Source organism: Leucoraja erinacea, chromosome 1, assembly GCF_028641065.1.
Source record: "Leucoraja erinacea ecotype New England chromosome 1, Leri_hhj_1, whole genome shotgun sequence".
Lineage (NCBI taxonomy): Eukaryota > Metazoa > Chordata > Chondrichthyes > Rajiformes > Rajidae > Leucoraja > Leucoraja erinaceus.
In genome coordinates, this window is record NC_073377.1 from 102,390,835 (window position 1) to 102,408,900 (window position 18,066).

At 40.4% G+C, this 18,066-nt stretch overlaps 1 protein-coding gene across 3 annotated transcripts in view; it reads left to right on the forward strand.

The window, feature by feature from the left end:
• The window catches only part of cnot6l (CCR4-NOT transcription complex, subunit 6-like), a 74,804-nt gene that overhangs the window by 10,008 nt on the left and 46,730 nt on the right, over positions 1 to 18,066 (forward strand). For 2 of the 3 annotated variants that reach the window (XM_055640314.1, XM_055640322.1), the window contains exons 2-3: positions 15,206 to 15,328; positions 16,801 to 16,987. In XM_055640314.1, the coding sequence (XP_055496289.1) occupies positions 15,268 to 15,328; positions 16,801 to 16,987 (248 nt within the window). In that variant the 5' untranslated portion in view covers positions 15,206 to 15,267. The remainder of the gene's footprint in view (positions 1 to 15,205; positions 15,329 to 16,800; positions 16,988 to 18,066) is intronic. The other variant, XM_055640331.1, reaches the window with a different exon arrangement.

Genomic DNA, 18,066 nt, shown 5'->3' on the forward strand with positions numbered 1-18,066 from the left:
CTGTCCACAATGATTTTGCACCTTGCCTTGGTGATCTCCTCTGCCCTACAACAAGATGAATGCTCTTGCGTTCTTTGCATTTTAGCCCTTTTACATTTACATTATCTCTAGGAGGCTGTGGCTTCCATTTTTCAGAACAAAAACTCAGAATTACATAACTAAATCTGCTACTTTTCCCTTTCAATCAAACTTTTGAAAATGTATCCTGATAAGTCCATGCTTGGTTCAGAATTTTAAATCAGAACTCTCGTGGTGCACTTTGGAACATTGTGAATAATTAAAGAGGCCAAATAACTTTTTAAATAATGAGGGGTTTTATGGTAGGCATATTCATTGTTATTTGTACAAATCTATTGAAGTTAAGGCAAGATAATTTACCTTGGGTAAATATCTGAACGTTATAATTTGCAATGTCTCTTTCAATTAAAATAAATATATATTTTTATTTTGTATTCTACATCTGCAAGCGTCCCAATATAGCAATCAAAATTACTTTGTGATGTTCAATGGTAAATAATTGTGTCTGATCTCATAAAGAACAAAAATGATCCTGTTCATTGTTCTTTTGTCTATTTTTTAATAAGTTACCAGTTTCATCCAAATACAGTTTGTATTTTGATGTGAAGTATTGATCTAACAAGGTGCGATTACAGGGACAGGCCTTCCTCTTAGGATTTTGAAAAAGTCGTCTTTTGTTTCTGGGAGAGATGTATCCATTTCTCTCTTTTTGTTAATATGTGCTTCCTAGCTTCTCAAAAGAATGGCCTTGTTTCCTTTTTAATATTGTGTACACTTTTTCTACAATCTCCTTGGAACAGATGATACTGTCAGCAACCCTCTCGGTTCCTTTCAAAATCTTACGACTTTGATTAAATTATCCTTCCACTTTTATATTCTCATTCTCGTTTATGTACTCATTTTGTAATGTTATAGTGTACCACTGCTGAACCCATTCCAAGGTCATTATATCCTTAGCAAGGTGTGGTGCCAGCGACAGTACACAATGACCCAGATGCAGTCTGGTACACGTTTCACACAGTTTTAACACAACTAGCTTCCATTTTTAAACATTCTGACCCTCAATGTAACTGTCTATATTACATTTTCATGTTTTTATATATGTCCACCACATGTTCCACCATATACACGTTTTTAAATTTTCATTTACTATATTCAACTGATCGTGATACATTCAAATTGAATATTTTTGGGTTCCATTGTTTCTAATTCACAGATGAATTAATATTGATCTTTCTCTGTATCAATTCATCTGTACACTTGTCTGCTCTGAAGTCTGCCACAATGTCACCCATGTGCTTAATCTGTGAATGTCACTGAATTTTATGTACCTTTCTCTATCATATCTTTCACAATTATTCAGTAATTTTATCTCAGCCAAAACTACTTTGGCTCCCATTCGCTTTTTCTCATTGCATATAATATTTGTTTTAAAAGATTATTTATTTGTATGGTTGACTGACTTTTACACCTTCCCCTTTGAGTAATGGATGTGGATGTTTAATAAAACTCAAGCAAAACAGAATGCTATTTTTGGCACTTGGGGCATACTGAAGGAATAGTGCAGAGAGCTTCATGTCACAGTGCTGCTGATCTGCTCTGAACACAAATTGTACTGATTGTATACATCCCTTGGCTAGCCACCTCTTTGCAGGGTATGGATTTGCGAAGAGGGTCTGAAGAATGACGCAAGGGTCCTTGTCATGGTTTATCACAAAAAGCTCTCTTATATATGGGCTGTTTCCAGGGACGCATTGGAGACGGATATCAAGTGCTGCTGTTGGTCTCCCTGCAGAGATTGTGTGGGATCCAAGAAGAGATGGATGACTGGATAGAAAATTGGCTTAATTAAATAATAGAGACAATAGGTGCAGGAGTAGGCCATTCGGCCCTTCAAAAGGAAGCTGAGGGCAATGGTAGAGGGTTACTTTTCAGACTGGATCCCTGTGACTATTGGTGTGCCTTGGGGTTCGGTGCTGGGCCGATGGCTGATTGTCATCTATATCAATAATTTGGATGAGAAAGTACAAAGCATGATGAGCAAGTTTGAAGATGAGACTAAAGTTTGTGGTATTGTAGGTAATGAACATGATTGTCAATAATTACAGCATGATCTTGATCAGATGGGCAGGTGGGCTGAAGATTGGTTGATGGAATGTAATACAAAGAAAAGCAAGGAGTTGTATTTTGGGCAATCTAACAAGGGCAGGACCTACACAGTGAATGGCAGGGCTTTAGGGAGTGTTGCAGAGCAGAGGGATCTAGGGGTGCAGGTACATTGTTCCTTGAAAGTGGGGTCACATTATTCCTTGAAAGTTGGTCAAGAAAGCTTTTGGCAAATTGGCTTTCATCAGTCAGAGTCTTGAGTATTGAAGTTGGGAGGTCATATTACAGTTGATTAAGTCATTGGTGAGGCCACATTTCAGTATGATGTTCAGTTTTGGTCACCAGGTTAGGAATGATATTGTGAAACTGGAAAGTGCAGAGAAGATTTATGAGAATATTACTGGGACTCGAGGGCCAGAGCTACAAGGAGAAGTTGAGCAAGCTAAGGACTTTATTCCTTGGTGCGCAGGAGGATGAGGGGTGATCTTATAGAGATGTACAAGATCATGAGAGGAATAGATCAGACAAATACATAGTCTTTTGCCAAGCACAGGGCATTCAAGAACTAGAGGACATAAGTTTAAGGTGATAGGAACCTAAGGGATAACTTTTTTACACCAAGGATGGTGGGTGTATGGAACAAGGTTCCAGAGGAGGTGGTTGTGGGAGGCACTATCATGACATTTGTACAGGTACATGGAGAGGATATGGTCCAAATGTGGGCAGGTGGGACCAGTGTAGATGGGGTAAGGTGGTTGGTGTGGGCAAATTGGGCTGAAGGGCCTGTTTCCACACTGTTTGACTCTATGACCGATTGAAATATCCATCAGGGAATGTTGCCGACTGGACCATTTCAGACTGCATTGTTACGTGCTGAGGGACACACTGAAGCTTGGTGCAGCCAACACCAAGAATCTTTGGGGGAGGACCACAGACTAGAGTTTTTTGATTGCTGGACATTCAGGGGCAGGGTGCAGTGGGGCCAACCCCTCAAACAAGGGAACAGATATCACTCCAAAGGCCCAAATGAGTGACAATGGCATTTTGCTTAAAGCTAGGTGTGAACACTACTGAGTATGATGCTAATAGAAACATAGAAATTAGGTGCAGGAGTAGGCCATTCGGCCCTTCGAGCCTGCACCGCCATTCAATATGATCATGGCTGATCATCCAACTCAGTATCCCGTACCTGCCTTCTCTCCATACTCCCTGATCCCCTTAGCCACAAGGGCCACATCTAACTCCCTCTTAAATATAGCCAATGAAGTGGCCTCAACTACCCTCTGTGGCAGAGAGTTCCAGAGATTCACCACTCTCTGCGTGAAAAAAAGTTCTTCTCATCTCGGTTTTAAAGGATTTCCCCTTTATCCTTAAGCTGTGACCCCTTGTCCCATAATTGAATATAATGATTATATAAATGCTGAGAATGTTGGAGAGTTTTTGCACAGCTTTGTAAAAATATATTTTTTAATTCTGATTTTTATTTTCTGGGGAATACATTCTGAATGTAATTGACAATTTCACCTTCTCGGGCATGTTTTGGGATTGAGAAGAAATTTGATAATCAGAAACTTATGTCATCATCTCTACACAACTTTCAATGGAATTCAATCATTAGTATATGTGCAGGAGATAAGAAAACTTGACCTGCGATGAGAGAAATGTAATGGGGGAAAAAACAGGAACGGGGTACTGATTTTGGATGATCAGCCATGATCATATTGAATGGCGGTGCTGGCTCGAAGGGCCGAATGGCCTACTCCTGCACTATTTTCTATGTTTCTAAATGTAAATTGACTCGAGGGTGCTGGATAGAACTAGTGTCTGGGTGATTGGTAGTCAGTGTGCACTCGGTGGGCTGAAGTGCTTGTTTCCACGTTGTCTATGTCATTAACAGTGGCAGCTTCTCTGGCATGTTTTGGGATTGAAAAGAAAATTAATAAGCAGAAACTTAAGTCAGAATCTCTACACACCTCTCAATGGAATGCATTCATGAGTATATGTGCAGGAGAAAATAAAAGTTGAGATGAGAGAAATAGTATAGGATTGAGGGCTGTAGCTTCTTTGGCATGAGACCTGATCAGGAAGGACATGCAGTCGGGTCTGGCGGACATGCTGGGAGCAACACCTTTGTTGATGTAGCGGGTATCGTGGAGGAAAATTTAAATGGTTGTGAGTGAGTTTGGGGAAATGGGATGGTGGGTGGATTAGTGTTAGGAATGGCTCCGCTGTGAAACTAATGACATAAATAGCTGGGACGGCAGCTATTTACAATATGTAATGATTTAGATGAAGGGATTAAAAGTAGCATTAGCAAATTTGCAAATGACACAAAGCTGCGTGGCAGTGTGCACTACAAGGAGGATGCTATGATGATGCGCGGTGACTTGGACAGGTTGGGTGAGTGGGTAGATGCATGGCAGATGCAGTTTAATGTGGATAAATGTGAGGTTGTCCACTTTGGTGGCAAAAACAGGAAGGCAGATTATTATCCAAATGGTGTCAAGTTGGGAAAAGGGGAAGTGCAACGGGATCTGGGGGTCCTTGTTCATCAGTCACTGAAAGTAAGCATACAGGTACAGCAGGCAGTGAAGAAAGCGAATGGCATGTTGGCCTTCATAACAAGAGGAGTTGAGTGTAGGAGCAAAGAGGTCCTTCTGCAGTTATACAGGGCCCTAGTGAGACCACACCTGGAGTACTGTGTGCAGTTTTGGTCTCCAAATTTGAGCAAGGACATTCTTGCTATTGAGGGAGTGCAGTGTAGGTTTACAAGGTTAATTCCTGGGATGACAGGACTGTCATATGTTGATAGAATAGAGCAGCTGGGCTTGTATATTCTGGAATTTAGAAGGATGAGAGGAGATCTTATTGAAACATATAAGATTAATAAGGGTTTGGACACGCTAGAGGCAGGAAACATGTTCCCAATGTTGGGGGAGTCCAGAACCAGGGGCCACAGTTTAAGAATAAGGGGTAAGCCATTATGAACGGAGATGCGGAAATAACTTTTCACACAGAAAGTTGTGAGTCTGTAGAATTCTCTGCCTCAGAGGGCGGTGAGGGCCGGTTCACTGGATGCTTTCAAGAGAGAGTTAGATACAGCTCTTAAAGATAGTGGAGTCGAGGGATATGGGGAGAAGACAGGAATGGGATACTGATTGTGGATGATCAGTCATGATCATATTGAATGGGGTGCTGGCTTGAAGGGCCGAATTGCCTACTCCTGCACCTATTGTCTAAAAGAATAGTTCCAGAATAAGATAAATGGAGGTGAAATGCAACGATGTCTTGAATACATTAAGATTACTTGTGTGTGGGAAAGTCTTGGCACAAATTGCAATGACATGAATGACATGAATGAATGAATGAATATGTTTATTGTCATTGCACAATACTGTGCAACGAAATTCCATTGCATCTCCTCCGGTTAAAAAATACAAACACGACAACCATTGACATATATGTACACTTATTAGTAAAAATAATAAATAAGTATTTAAAAATAATTTTAAAAGAATGTTGCATTTCTTGGAATTACATTTTGCTTCCCCAGTGTTCTCTGTTGGAATCAAGCTCTTTTTTTCGCACATGGGTAGAAACTATTTTTTAGTCTACGGTGCGAGTCTTCAGAGACCTGAATCGCCTCCCAGAGGGTAACAGAGTGAAAAGGTGGTTGGCAGGGTGGGATGTGTCCTGCTTGATGTTTGTGGCCCGGCGCAAACATCGGGCTCTATATATATCATCCAAGGAGGGCAGTTGAGCGTTTGTGATGCTCTGTGCAGTTTTTATAACTCTCTGCAGCGCCCTCCTCTCAGCCACAGTGCAGTTATCAAACCACACCAGGATGCCATAGGAGAGGATACTTTCCACGGCGCATCGGTAGAAGGACAGCAGCAGCGGCTGTGAGACGTTTGCTCTCCGCAGAGACCTCAGGAAATACAGCCGCTGCATACAGCATGTTGCAACAAAAGAAAAAATACTAAAACAAAAAAAGACTTTTCCACGCTGAAGTACAGTGCCCTCCATAATATTTGGGACAAAGACCCATCATTTATTTATTTGCCTCTTTACTCAACAATTTTCGATTTGTAATAGAAAAAAAAGCACATGTGGTTAAAGTGCACATTGTCAGATTTTATTAAAGGTTATTTTTATACATTTTGGTTTCACCATGTAGAAATTACAGCTCAGGGCACCATAATGTTTGGGACACATGGCTTCACAGGTGTTTGTAATTGCTCAGGTGTGTTTAAATGCCCCCTTAATGCAGGTATAAAAGAGCTCTCAGCACCTAGTCTTTCATCAAGTCTTTCCATCACCTTTGAAAACATTTATTGCTGTTTATCAACATGAGGACCAAAGTTGTGCCAATGAAAGTCAATGAAGCCATTATGAGACTGAGGAACAAGGATAAAACTGTTAGCCAAACCTTGGGCTTACGAAAATCAACTGCTGGGATCATTAGAAGAAAGAGAGCACTGGTGAGCTTACTAATCGCAAAGGGACTGACAAGTCAAAGAAGACCTTCACAGCTGATGACAGAAAAATTCTCTCTATAGTAAAGAAAAATCCCCAAACGCCTGTCCGACAGATCAGAAACACTCGTCAAGTCAAGTTTATTTGTCACATACACATACGAGATGTGCAGTGAAATGAAAGTGGCAATGCTCGCGGACTTTTGTGCAAAAGACAAACAACCAAACAAATTATAAACACAATCATAACACACATATTCTTTTACATAATCAGGAGTCCGGTGTAGATTTGTCAATGACCACTGTCCGCAGAAGACTTCATGAACAGAAATACAAGGTGCAAAGCATTGCTTATCTGCAAAAATTGGATGACTGGGTTACAGTATGCCAAGAAGTACTAAAAGAGCAACCATAGTTTTGGAAAAAGATCTTGTGGACAGATGAGACGAAGATAATATAATAATAATAATAATATATTTTATTGTCATTGCACGTAAGCGCAACAAGATTTGGTATGCAGCTTCCAACCGATGCCATAACATAAATAACTAATAAAATTTGGATTTAGATATCCCGAGAAAATGGATTGTAAAAAGAACAGTAAAACAGTCAAAACAGTTCATCAGATTAACATATCAGAGTGATGGCAAGAGCAAAGTATGGAGGAGAGAAGGAACTGCCCAAGATCCGAAGCATACCACCTCATCTGTGAAACACGGTGGTGGGGGTGTTATGGCCTGGGCATGTATGGCTGCTAAAGGTACTGGCTCACTTATCTTCATTGATGATACAACTGCTGATGGTAGTAGCAAAATGAATTCTGAAGTGTATAGACATATCCTATCTGCTCAAGTTCAAACAAATGCCTCAAAACATTGGCCAGCAGCTCATTCTACAGCAAGACAATGATCCCAAACACACATGCTAACGCAACAAAAGAGTTTTTCAAGGCTAAAAAATGGTCAATTCTTCAGTGGCCAAGTCAATCACCCGATCTGAACCCAATTGACCATGCCTTTTATGAGCTGAAGAGAAAACTGAAGGGGACTAGCCACCAAAAAAGCATAAGCTAAAGGGCTGCAATACAGGTCTGGCAGAGCATCACCAGAGAAGACACTCAGCAACTGGTGATGTCCATGTTCACAGACTTCAAGCAGCCATTGTATGCAAAGGATATGCAACAAAATACTAAACATGACTACTTTCATTTATATGACATTGCTGTGTCCCAAACATTATGGTGTTCTGAAATGGGGGGACTTTGTATAAACACTGCTGTAATTTCAACATGGTGAAACCAAAATGTATAAAAATTGCCTTTATTAAAATCTGACAATGTGCACTTTAACCACATGTGATTTTTTTTTCTCTATTACAAATCTCAAATTGTTGAGTACAGGGGCAAATAAATAAATGATGGGCCTTTGTCCCAAATGTTATGAAGGGCACTAAATTTTGTTTAATTCTTGGCACCACTCCTTTGACAAGGCATCAAAGAACTGGATGCAAAAGAATGGTATGAGAAGTGATGTTTCTCAGTAATATATCATTCAGTGATCAGTAATGTCTGTTGAATAGCATCAATATAATTTGAAATATGAAGTACACTCCACATTTAAATTATGTTTTCTCACCTGTGCACTAATACATCACATCCAAACTTTGGGAAGAGGTTGAAATATTTTCATCACATTCCATGAAAAGGCAAAAACTAATGTAATATTTAATTTTTATTTTTTCAGGCATTAAAACATTGAGTTTGAAAAAAGTTTAAAAATGATGTTTACATATCTTTTTAATTTTGCTTGCACTGGCATACACAAAATAGCTATTCTTTTGAATCCAAAAATAGTGGCAGATTTTGTCTTTGAAGAACCCTGCTGATTTTGTTTTTTGTTCTATTTAAGAAAGAACTGCAGATGCTGGAAAATTCGAAGGTAGACAAAAATGCTGGAGGAACTTAGCGGGTGAGGCAGCATCTATGGAGAGAAGGCGACTTTTCGGGTTGAAACCCTTCTTCAGACTGATGTCGGGGGGGGGGGGGGGCAGGAAAAAGAAAAGAGGCGGAGATAATGGCTTGTGGGAAAGCTGGGAAGGGGAGGGGAAGGAAGGACTATCTGAAATTAGAGAAATCAATGTTCATACTGCTGGGATGTAAAGCGAAATATGAGGTGCTGTTCCTCCAATTTGCACTGGGCCTCACTCTGGAAATGGAAGAGGCCGCGGACAGAAAGGTCAGATTGGGAAAGGAAGAGGGAGTTGAAGTGCTGAGCCACCAGGAGATCATGTATGTTAAGACGGACTGAGCAGAGGTGTACTGCAAAACAATCGCCGAGCCTGCACTTGGTCTCGCCTATGTAGAGAAGTTGACACCTGGAACAGCGAATGCAGTAGATGAGGTTGGAGGAGGTGCAGGTGAATCTCTGCCTCACCTGGAAAGACTGCCTGGGTCCTTGGATGGTGTCGAGGGGGGAGGTAAAGCGACAAGTAGAATGTAGAATGGGATTAGTGCAACTTTAGTACAAATTGGTAGTTGATGGTCGGCATGAAGTTGGGCTGAAGGGCATATAGTTGTATCCCTGAATTTCTTCTTGTATCCCTGAGTATGTAGTCATCAGCAAGAAGCTGCATAAAAAAACACAATGTTTACACCTCTTTCACTCGAGTGGCAATAATTCAATCTTAATTGATTTCAGGATAACCTTGTTTGTTGTACATTTCCACACAAAGATTGATAAGTATATTTCTGCACCACTGGTAAAGCTTGAAAGCTTTATTGTTTTTTATCATTGTGACCATCTGACTTTGTCAGGTATTATCTGTTCACTAGCATTTGTCTTGCTAAATAGTCATGTGTCTTCTGAAAGCAGTCCCTGCATAAAAATAAAAAAGTACTTATTGAGAGTTGAAACCATGAACGTTCTCAAATCACAAACAACAGTCTTCAATGCACAAAGCCATATTATAGTATATTGTATTGGACAAGACCAATATTTAGGAAATTTAAAGTTGGAATTTAATTTTCTGTCTGCAAATTCTTGCCATCAGTTTATCTCAGTGTGAAGCAGCAACAAATAGTTTTGTGGGATGGCAAGCTTCTTACCCAATAAAAGTAGCGCTATCTTGATATAATGGTACTGATGATTTTGTGAACACTATTTGTCCTATGCAGATCAAATTGGTTATAACATGATTGTGATCTGGAACTAGAGAATCACTTAAAACTCACTTGGGAAAATGACCAGCAGAAAAATAGTGCTTTGGGTTGCACCTAAATTGGAGGAGAACAAGGATATCCTGGCAGAGAGATTTGTTAGTGCCATTCAGGAGGGTTTAATCTAGTTTGGCAAAAGGGTGGGACCTAAAGCAGTCGTGTAGCTGATGAGAATGTGGGATGATAGGATAAATTGCATTTGTTTGCACGCAAGAAGCCTGACATGTAAGATAGATGAACTTGGAGCATTGATTGGTACGTGGGATGTTTAAAGCTTTTACAGAAACATAATTGAAGAATGGGCAGAACAAGCAGCTCATCGCTCTGGGTACAGATGCTACAAGTGTGATTAAAATGGGAGTAAGACGAGGGGATTATAGGATGGCAAAAGGCAGAAAAGAATAATTTCTTGTTATGGAGATGACCTTATCCAAAGACATTTGTTTCATCCTTGTGATTTAATGCATGGACAGCTCTATAACAAGAAGAATGGGTATTCTCTTTTAATATATGGTCTAAAAACAGCAAATGGTTGAAACCAGCAATAAAAAGAAATGATATTATAAATATTCAGCATGTCAGGAAGCTTCTGTGGAAAGGAAAACCGTTAATATGTTAAGTTTATGAGCTTTTGTAAATCCTTTCTCATCTCATGACATTAATTCTTCTCTGTCAATGTGGCTCATGGGATAACATGAAAGTCAGGAGTTGTCATTCTGAAGGAGACACATGGGGACAATGAAATGTAGCGTAGCTTGAATTTGGAGAATTAAGGAGTTAGCGCAGAGGTTTGTGGTCGGGGTAGACAAGAGGCAAAGGCAGTGGTTTCTCCTTTATTTTTGGTTTTCCTGCTCCTGTGTGTTATCAGGTTCTTGTAATTTAATGTCCAGTGGCTCTCATAAAATAACTGCAACAATTTTTAACTGCAATGCAACCATTGTATTTCCAATAATTTAGACGTGTTTTGATTTTACTACATATTGCCTGGTCAGAATTTGGTCACTGATAGAAAATAGAAGTAAATCTTGCATGTTAAAAAATAAAAGATTTCTGACCGACATACACTATAAACCCACTGACTCCCATGGCTATCTGGACTACACTTCTTCCCACCCTGCTTCCTGTAAGGACTACATCCCCTACTCCCAATTCCTCCGTCTACGCCGCATCTGCTCCATGAATGAGGCGTTCCACACCAGGACATCTGAAATGTCCTCATTATTCAGGGAACGGGGGTTCCCCTCCTCCACCATAAATGAGGCTCGCACCAGGGTCTCTTCCATACCCCGCAACACTGCTCTCTCTCCCCATCCCCCCCACTCGCAACAAGGGCCGAGTCCCCCTAGTCCTCACTTTTCACCCCACCAGCCGTCACATACAAAAAGTAATCCTCCGTCAGTTTCGCCACCTCCAACGTGACCCCACCACTCGCCACATCTTCCCATCTCCCCCCATATCTGCCTTCCGCAAAGACCGCTCCCTCCATAACTCCCTTGTCAATTCTTCCCTTCCCTCTCGTACCACCCCCTCCCCGGGCACTTTCCCTTGCAACCGCAAGAGATGCAACACTTGTCCCTTTACCTCCCCCCTCGACTCCGTTCAAGGACCCAAGCAGTCATTCCAGGTGCGACAGAGGTTTACCTGCATCTCTTCCAACCTCATCTATTGCGTCCGCTGCTCTAGATGTCAGCAGATCTATATCGGTGAGACCAAGCGGAGGTTGGGCGATCGTTTCGCCGAACACCTCTGCTCGGTCCGCAATAACCAAGCTGACCTCCCGGTGGCTCAGCACTTCAACTCCCCCTCCCACTCCGTCTCCGACCTCTCTGTCCTGGGTCTCCTCCATGGCCACAGCGAGCAGCACCGGAAATTGGAGGAACAGCACCTCATATTCCGTTTGGGGAGTCTGCATCCTGGGGACATGAACATCGAATTCTCCCAATTTTGTTAGTCCTTGCTGTTTCCTCCCCTTCCTCAGTCCCCCTGCTGTCTCCTCCCATCCTCCAGCCTTCGGGCTCCTCCTCCTTTGTCCTTTCTTGTCCCCGCCCCCCCCCGCCCCCGATCAGTCTGAAGAAGGGTTTCGGCCCGAAACGTTGCCTATTTCCTTCGCCCCATAGATGCTGCTGCACCCGCTGAGTTTCTCCAGCTTTTTTGTGTACCTTAAAAAATACACGTTTGTTAATGACGTAGTTAGTTTATGTAAGGTGTTTCTGAGACACATTTGTCATCTGAATTAGATTGGGTTATGCTGATATTGCTGAACTTGGTAACAGAAAGTTACGGAATGAAAGATAGAAATATCTTCGGATATTATTCTGTCATCTTTTTCATTTGGAAGTATTAATGTACTGCAATGGCAGAAAATAAGAAAATACCAATCTGGCCAGATCATGATAATGGGTATGAAATTCTGCCAAGCAACTGGTGCTGTCCTGACTGGTACTGCAACTAAGAAATTTTACTGTTGCAGTGGCAACATTGTCCATAGGCTATTAGGAGGGACTAAAGGGCCTGTCCCACAGTACACAGTAATTCAAGAGCTCTCCCGAGTTTATACAAAAAAAATCAAACTCGTGGTAAGCACATAGAATGTTCGCAGCGGGTACGTCGGAGCTCGGGGACGTCTCTTAGTGACGAAAATAAGACTAAATAATTTGTCTTATTTGTTTATGATGACAGTGAAATTGATGGGGTTTAGAGTCGTAACATTGTGAAGTAGATGGTTTCGTTTAGATTTTTGTACTCTCATTTGGAATTCCAGGAGTTCCTTCCAACAGATTCCTGGATTTTCACAGTTTGTGTTTTGGATGTTCTCCCGAACAGTCAATGTTGATGTGAATTTCAGGAATTTACAAACTGTGTGAAATATCTAAAAAAATGTCACACTTTGAAAGGTGTGAATATTTTTAATGGGGAAACTCAGCAGGTGAGGCAGCATCAGACTGAAGAATGGTCTTGACCCGATACGTCGCCTATTCCTTCTCTCCATAGATGCTGCCTCACCCGCTGAATTTCTCCATAATTTTTGTCTACCGTTGATTTTTTCCAGCATCTGCAGTTCTTTCTTAAATATTTTTAATGATGTATTTTAATGGTGTATCTTCACGGTGTAATCACTCTTAATGAAATCTGTGGTCCCTACATTTTTTTTAATTGTTTTAAGTTTTAGAGAGAGAAACAGATTATTTGGTCTGCCAGTCCACAGCGACCATTGATCACCCGTTCACACTTGTTCAATGTTATTCCACTTTTAGAGACAGAGGCACACACACACACACACACACACACACACACACACACACACACACACACACACACACACACACACACACACACACACACACACACACACACACACACACACACACACACGGACGGACAGACGCAGAGACAGACACACACAGGCAGAGGCAGGCAGGCACAAAGGCAGGCAGACACACACACAGACCTAACCTAACCTAACAATTTGCATGCTTTTGGGATGTGGGAGGAAACCGGCCCACATGGAGGAAGCTTTGGCTGTCACAGGGAGAACATATAAACTTCACACAGATAGCACCCAAGGTCAGGATCTCTGACGCTGTGAGACAGCAGCTCTACCAGCTGCACCGCTGTGCTGCCTGAAAACGAATTTTATGCATGTAGGTTGTAATATCCTCATTCTTCAAAATGTAATGAATTTCCTTCCCCATAACATTTATTATATTGTGTAGATTTTCCAGTTTAAAAAAAAAATTTGAACGTGCAATTATATCGATATTGCTATAATGGGATATTGCTTGTGTATTTTGTTTTTTGTTTGCTGTTGGTGAAGATTCTTTAAATTGATTGGGTGTTTGTTGATCACATTGATAATTTAAGTGCTAGACACCATGAGATACCTGATAGCAACTGATGTGAATAAAGCAGAAGTGTGCACCATAGATTGTAAGCTCGTTGTGGGTAGCTTTCTTGGTCAGTGAGCATGGGAGATTTGGGTGAAAAAATACATAAAATATTGAATGTAAGAAAAATAAGTAGAAGTAGGTCGCAGGTGATGTTTTACCTTGGTGTCGCTTTCCTGTATAAATCCCAGATAATTTGATTCCCTTGGCATCTAATAATCTATTGATCTTTACCTTGTTTGTACACATGATTGTCCCTCAAGAGTAGTGGGTTCCAAGGATTCACTATCTTACAATTAAGAAATGTATTCTCAACTGTCCTGAGTGGCTAACAAAATAGAGGGTTTGATTCCCTGGTTCTGGACACCTCAATAAAAGGAAATATCAACTTTGTGTCTACCCTATAAAACTCATTGAAAAGTAGCCTCTTTCTATACACTTCATTTTGCTGGTTTAAAAACATCAGTATGTAAAAAATGAGAAATAAATTGGGCCAATCAATCATCCTGGATTTCCCAATTCAATCCTCCTTATCTGACCAATGCATTTCACGGTATCTTATGTACTTTTTAACTATTGTATATACCTTCATTTCCATGGATAGATTTCTGAGGGACATCTTATTGAATAACTTCTGAAATTATGAATAAAATCATTTTCTGATCTGATAAACAAAACCAACAGGTCCATCCAGGTTCCAGAGCTCACTTTAATGAATCTTTCTGGGATCAAAAATGCTATATTTGTTCATTTACAGATTTTATTTTCACTGATTTGCACCCTGTTTGTGACAGTATTCTGACCTTCACAACAAAACTCATTGAGTATTGAACCGTGATCAACCTTGTATGTCATTTTATAAGTTAATTGAAAAATAAGCATCCTTCAGTCTAAATTGTGAACTGTTTGTACATGTTTACATTATGGCATGTTTTGTAGCAATTGCTTTCTTGCTTCTTTCCTGCCTCTATCACTCTGCTTCATGTACTGTTTATTAGTTGTATGTGAGATACTATGTGCTATTGATACACACTTAAAGCAGATTTTCAGTGGTTTTAAATGAAAATTCCCTGAAAAGTAGAATTTTCCCTGGCTCTATTCAAAAAGCACTCCCTAATCACCCAAATCAAAAAAATCCTCCCCTCTCCTCATTAATGCTACAAATGAACTTCAGTGGTTTATATGCTTATAGCTGCAGCTTATTTAGCACAACAGGAACTCTTGCTGCAATTTGAATTCATAAAAATCAAATTTTCATCTTATTTTAATCACATTTGTGTAGTTCATATCAGGTCCATCTGACCACGTAATTGAAATTATGTTATTGTCGAAGTATTTGGCTATGTTACAGTCGATATTTGAATCTTGATATTGTGCAGATGCCAATTAAAATAGCTAAATTTGATGTTGCATTGCCATGTGATATATTTGCAATTCTACATTCATAAAAAGTCAAAAGAAGCAGTGTTAGCGATTGGATTGGAAAACTGACTATTTTCCTTTTCTAGACTTAATAGGATTGCCAAAAGAAAAATATGATCCAAAAGATCTACGTAGAATATATGCAATCATGTCATTAGAAGAGGCGGCTAATGGGAAGAAATCACAATGGGCAGAATTAGAAATCTCTGGTGAGTTATTGTGGATCTGCCAAAAGCTGCTTGTCTCCCCTCGTGGTGTGCATGAATTTATAGAGCGTATGCATGCAATTCTTTGAAGCCCTGGATGTTAATGTTCCATTTGTGAAATGTAAAAATTCACTCTTTGATCTTTCTCGTAGTGTTCCTGTCGTATTTTAGAAACACATTGCGGCACCTGTTGTTTTGCATGTGCTCAGACAGACCAGCATGTTATGCTTGAAAATTTGTTGAGCACAGTCGTCTAAACACTAGATTAAATGCAGTGTGGGAAGACTGGAAGGCTGCAAATTATTCAACTTGGAAAGTGCTGAACTGTTGATCCCGGTTCTCACGGTGGTACAAATGCTAAAAATGGCATCCACAGTCCAAGGCGACACAAAAGACTGCAGCTGCTAGTATTGTGAGCATAAAACAAACCGGGGGAAGAATTCAGTGGGCCTAGCAACGTCGGTGAAGTAAAATAGATTATGTTTTAGGGTGGACCATTGTAAAGACTGATGGAGTTGAGGGCAGATAGCTAGTAGAAAAAGTTGGGATGAAGAGATGGAATTAGAGCTGACAAGTGGTGGATGGATGCTGATCAGGAGAAGTTAATTGGCAGGTGAGTCGTGTGGGAGAGAGAAAGGAGGAGACTCTAACCAAGGCTAAGTGATAAGTGGAGAATACAAAAGGGAAAAGGGGGTAGTGAAATGTAGAACGAGAGGGAAGAAATTACAATCTACACCCTTTCGTCTTCTCCACGTATCAGCTCTAGCCTTAGTAACTATCTCCACCCTTCTCTCCCTCACATGGAAACATCTGTCACTTGCCAGTTCTTGCTCCACATTTCGCATCACCTCTTTCTTCCAACGACTTCCCCACTATCCCATCAGCCCGAAATATGGTCCAAACCTGAAACGGCATCTGTCCATCTACAGTCCAAGGCTGGGAATGGCCAAATTTTCCCTAATTTTCACTTTTGTCTGGTGTGACAAAAAGGGTATGTTTAAGCTTGAATCCAGCATCACCAGGAAACCAGCCAACAAATATTATAAACTGTGCTAAACCATCCTTTGATAAAATGGCTGTTAGCGCTGAAATGCAAAACATTTATAGATGCAGGGATCTTGCATAGAACAAAAGGTGCTGGAGTAACTCAGCGGGTTTCAGGTCAGGACCTGAAATGTCACCGATCCATGTCCTCCCGAGAGCCTGCCTGATTGAATTGCTCCAGCACTTTGTGTTCTTTGCTAAACATATTTTTCTGGATTTATAGATGAACCTTGGCCACATGCCAGAAATCAAGCTAATTCCAAATGTTTGCTTTAACTTGTGATTCTCTGTCAAGATGCAGATAATCAAAGAAATCCGGCTGACCAGCATCAAATACTTTGTGCAGCTAGTATATACATGAATTAAAAAAATAATTCACCAAGTTAAACTCCCTGTAACTTATTGTATTTCTAAATTCTTTCTTTGTGTAGGTAACGTGAGGAGTTTGAGTACTTCACTGTGGTCTTTGACACACTTGACTGTACTTCATTTGAATGACAACAACCTGACACGTGTTCCACCTGATATTGCCAAACTCTATAATCTCGCTTACTTGGATTTATCATCTAATAAACTGCGCAGTTTACCTGCGGAAATTGGAAACATGGTGTCACTCAGGTAAGGAACTAAGCTCGATTTCTGTACATGCACATTTGCAGCAGTTCTTGTGGACTGTTTAACCACTCGGCAGTTCACAGCTGAACTGTGCCTTCTACATTTAGTGTGGGGCAATAAATATTTGTATGAATTCAGGTTTGATGTTTTAGTAACATACATAAAAGTGATCTCAATAAGAATTTAATTGTTAAATGGGTATTTGATTGTTTATAATTTGTTTGATTGATGCTGCTTCAATATTTAAGAATTGTCTTTAGGTTGATGTAATCCACAGTCTGAATAAAACAAGTCAAATTGTCAAGCTGGGCAGAATTCCATTCCCATGTTCCAGATGTTTCCGTAGCTGAGTGCACATTGCTTTGTTTTGACAAGTAAAAAGGAAGTTTGGATCTAACTGGTTTCTAACTGCGTGGAGCATTTGGAACCGCAATTCTCTTTTTGGCTTTCTCCTTTTGTTGTAGCTGTTGAAGACTTAAAAATGAAACTATACTGATTCAGAAGTTCTGGGAAATGAGTGGAAGCATCACACTGATGAGACAGTAATGCAAAGTCCATTGAAACGCAAGGCTTAAATCCCAAAGAAAATAAGTATTTCTCATAGGCATCATTGGATTTAGAGGTGTGTCCAAGAATTCTGGAAGAATGCAGTATGAAACCAACTTGCAAACCGTGCAGCATCACCAAGAAATACCTCAGTGTTGATTCACCAGACCAGACAAACCTCAGTGTTGATTCACGAACCAGACAAAAGAATACAATTACAAATCCAAATTGAAAAGAACATTCTTGCAACCCCTTTCAACGTTTACTCATCTAGATCACGAAAAATGTAGATTAAATTAGAAGATTCTACGTAATATCTGAATCTCCAAATCATATGAAATCTACTCATTTGAACATGTTCGCACCAATGATGAACACTTGATTGGGGCGAGATGAGACAGAATTGCTGCATGTCCTTGGCTCTCAAGACACACAGTGTTGGGGCCTATCACAGGTTTCGACACCTGAATTGCTCTGACTACAGATTGGAAAGTGAAGTGGCATCTAGTTCCTTCAGTTGTCATCCAGATGTTCTC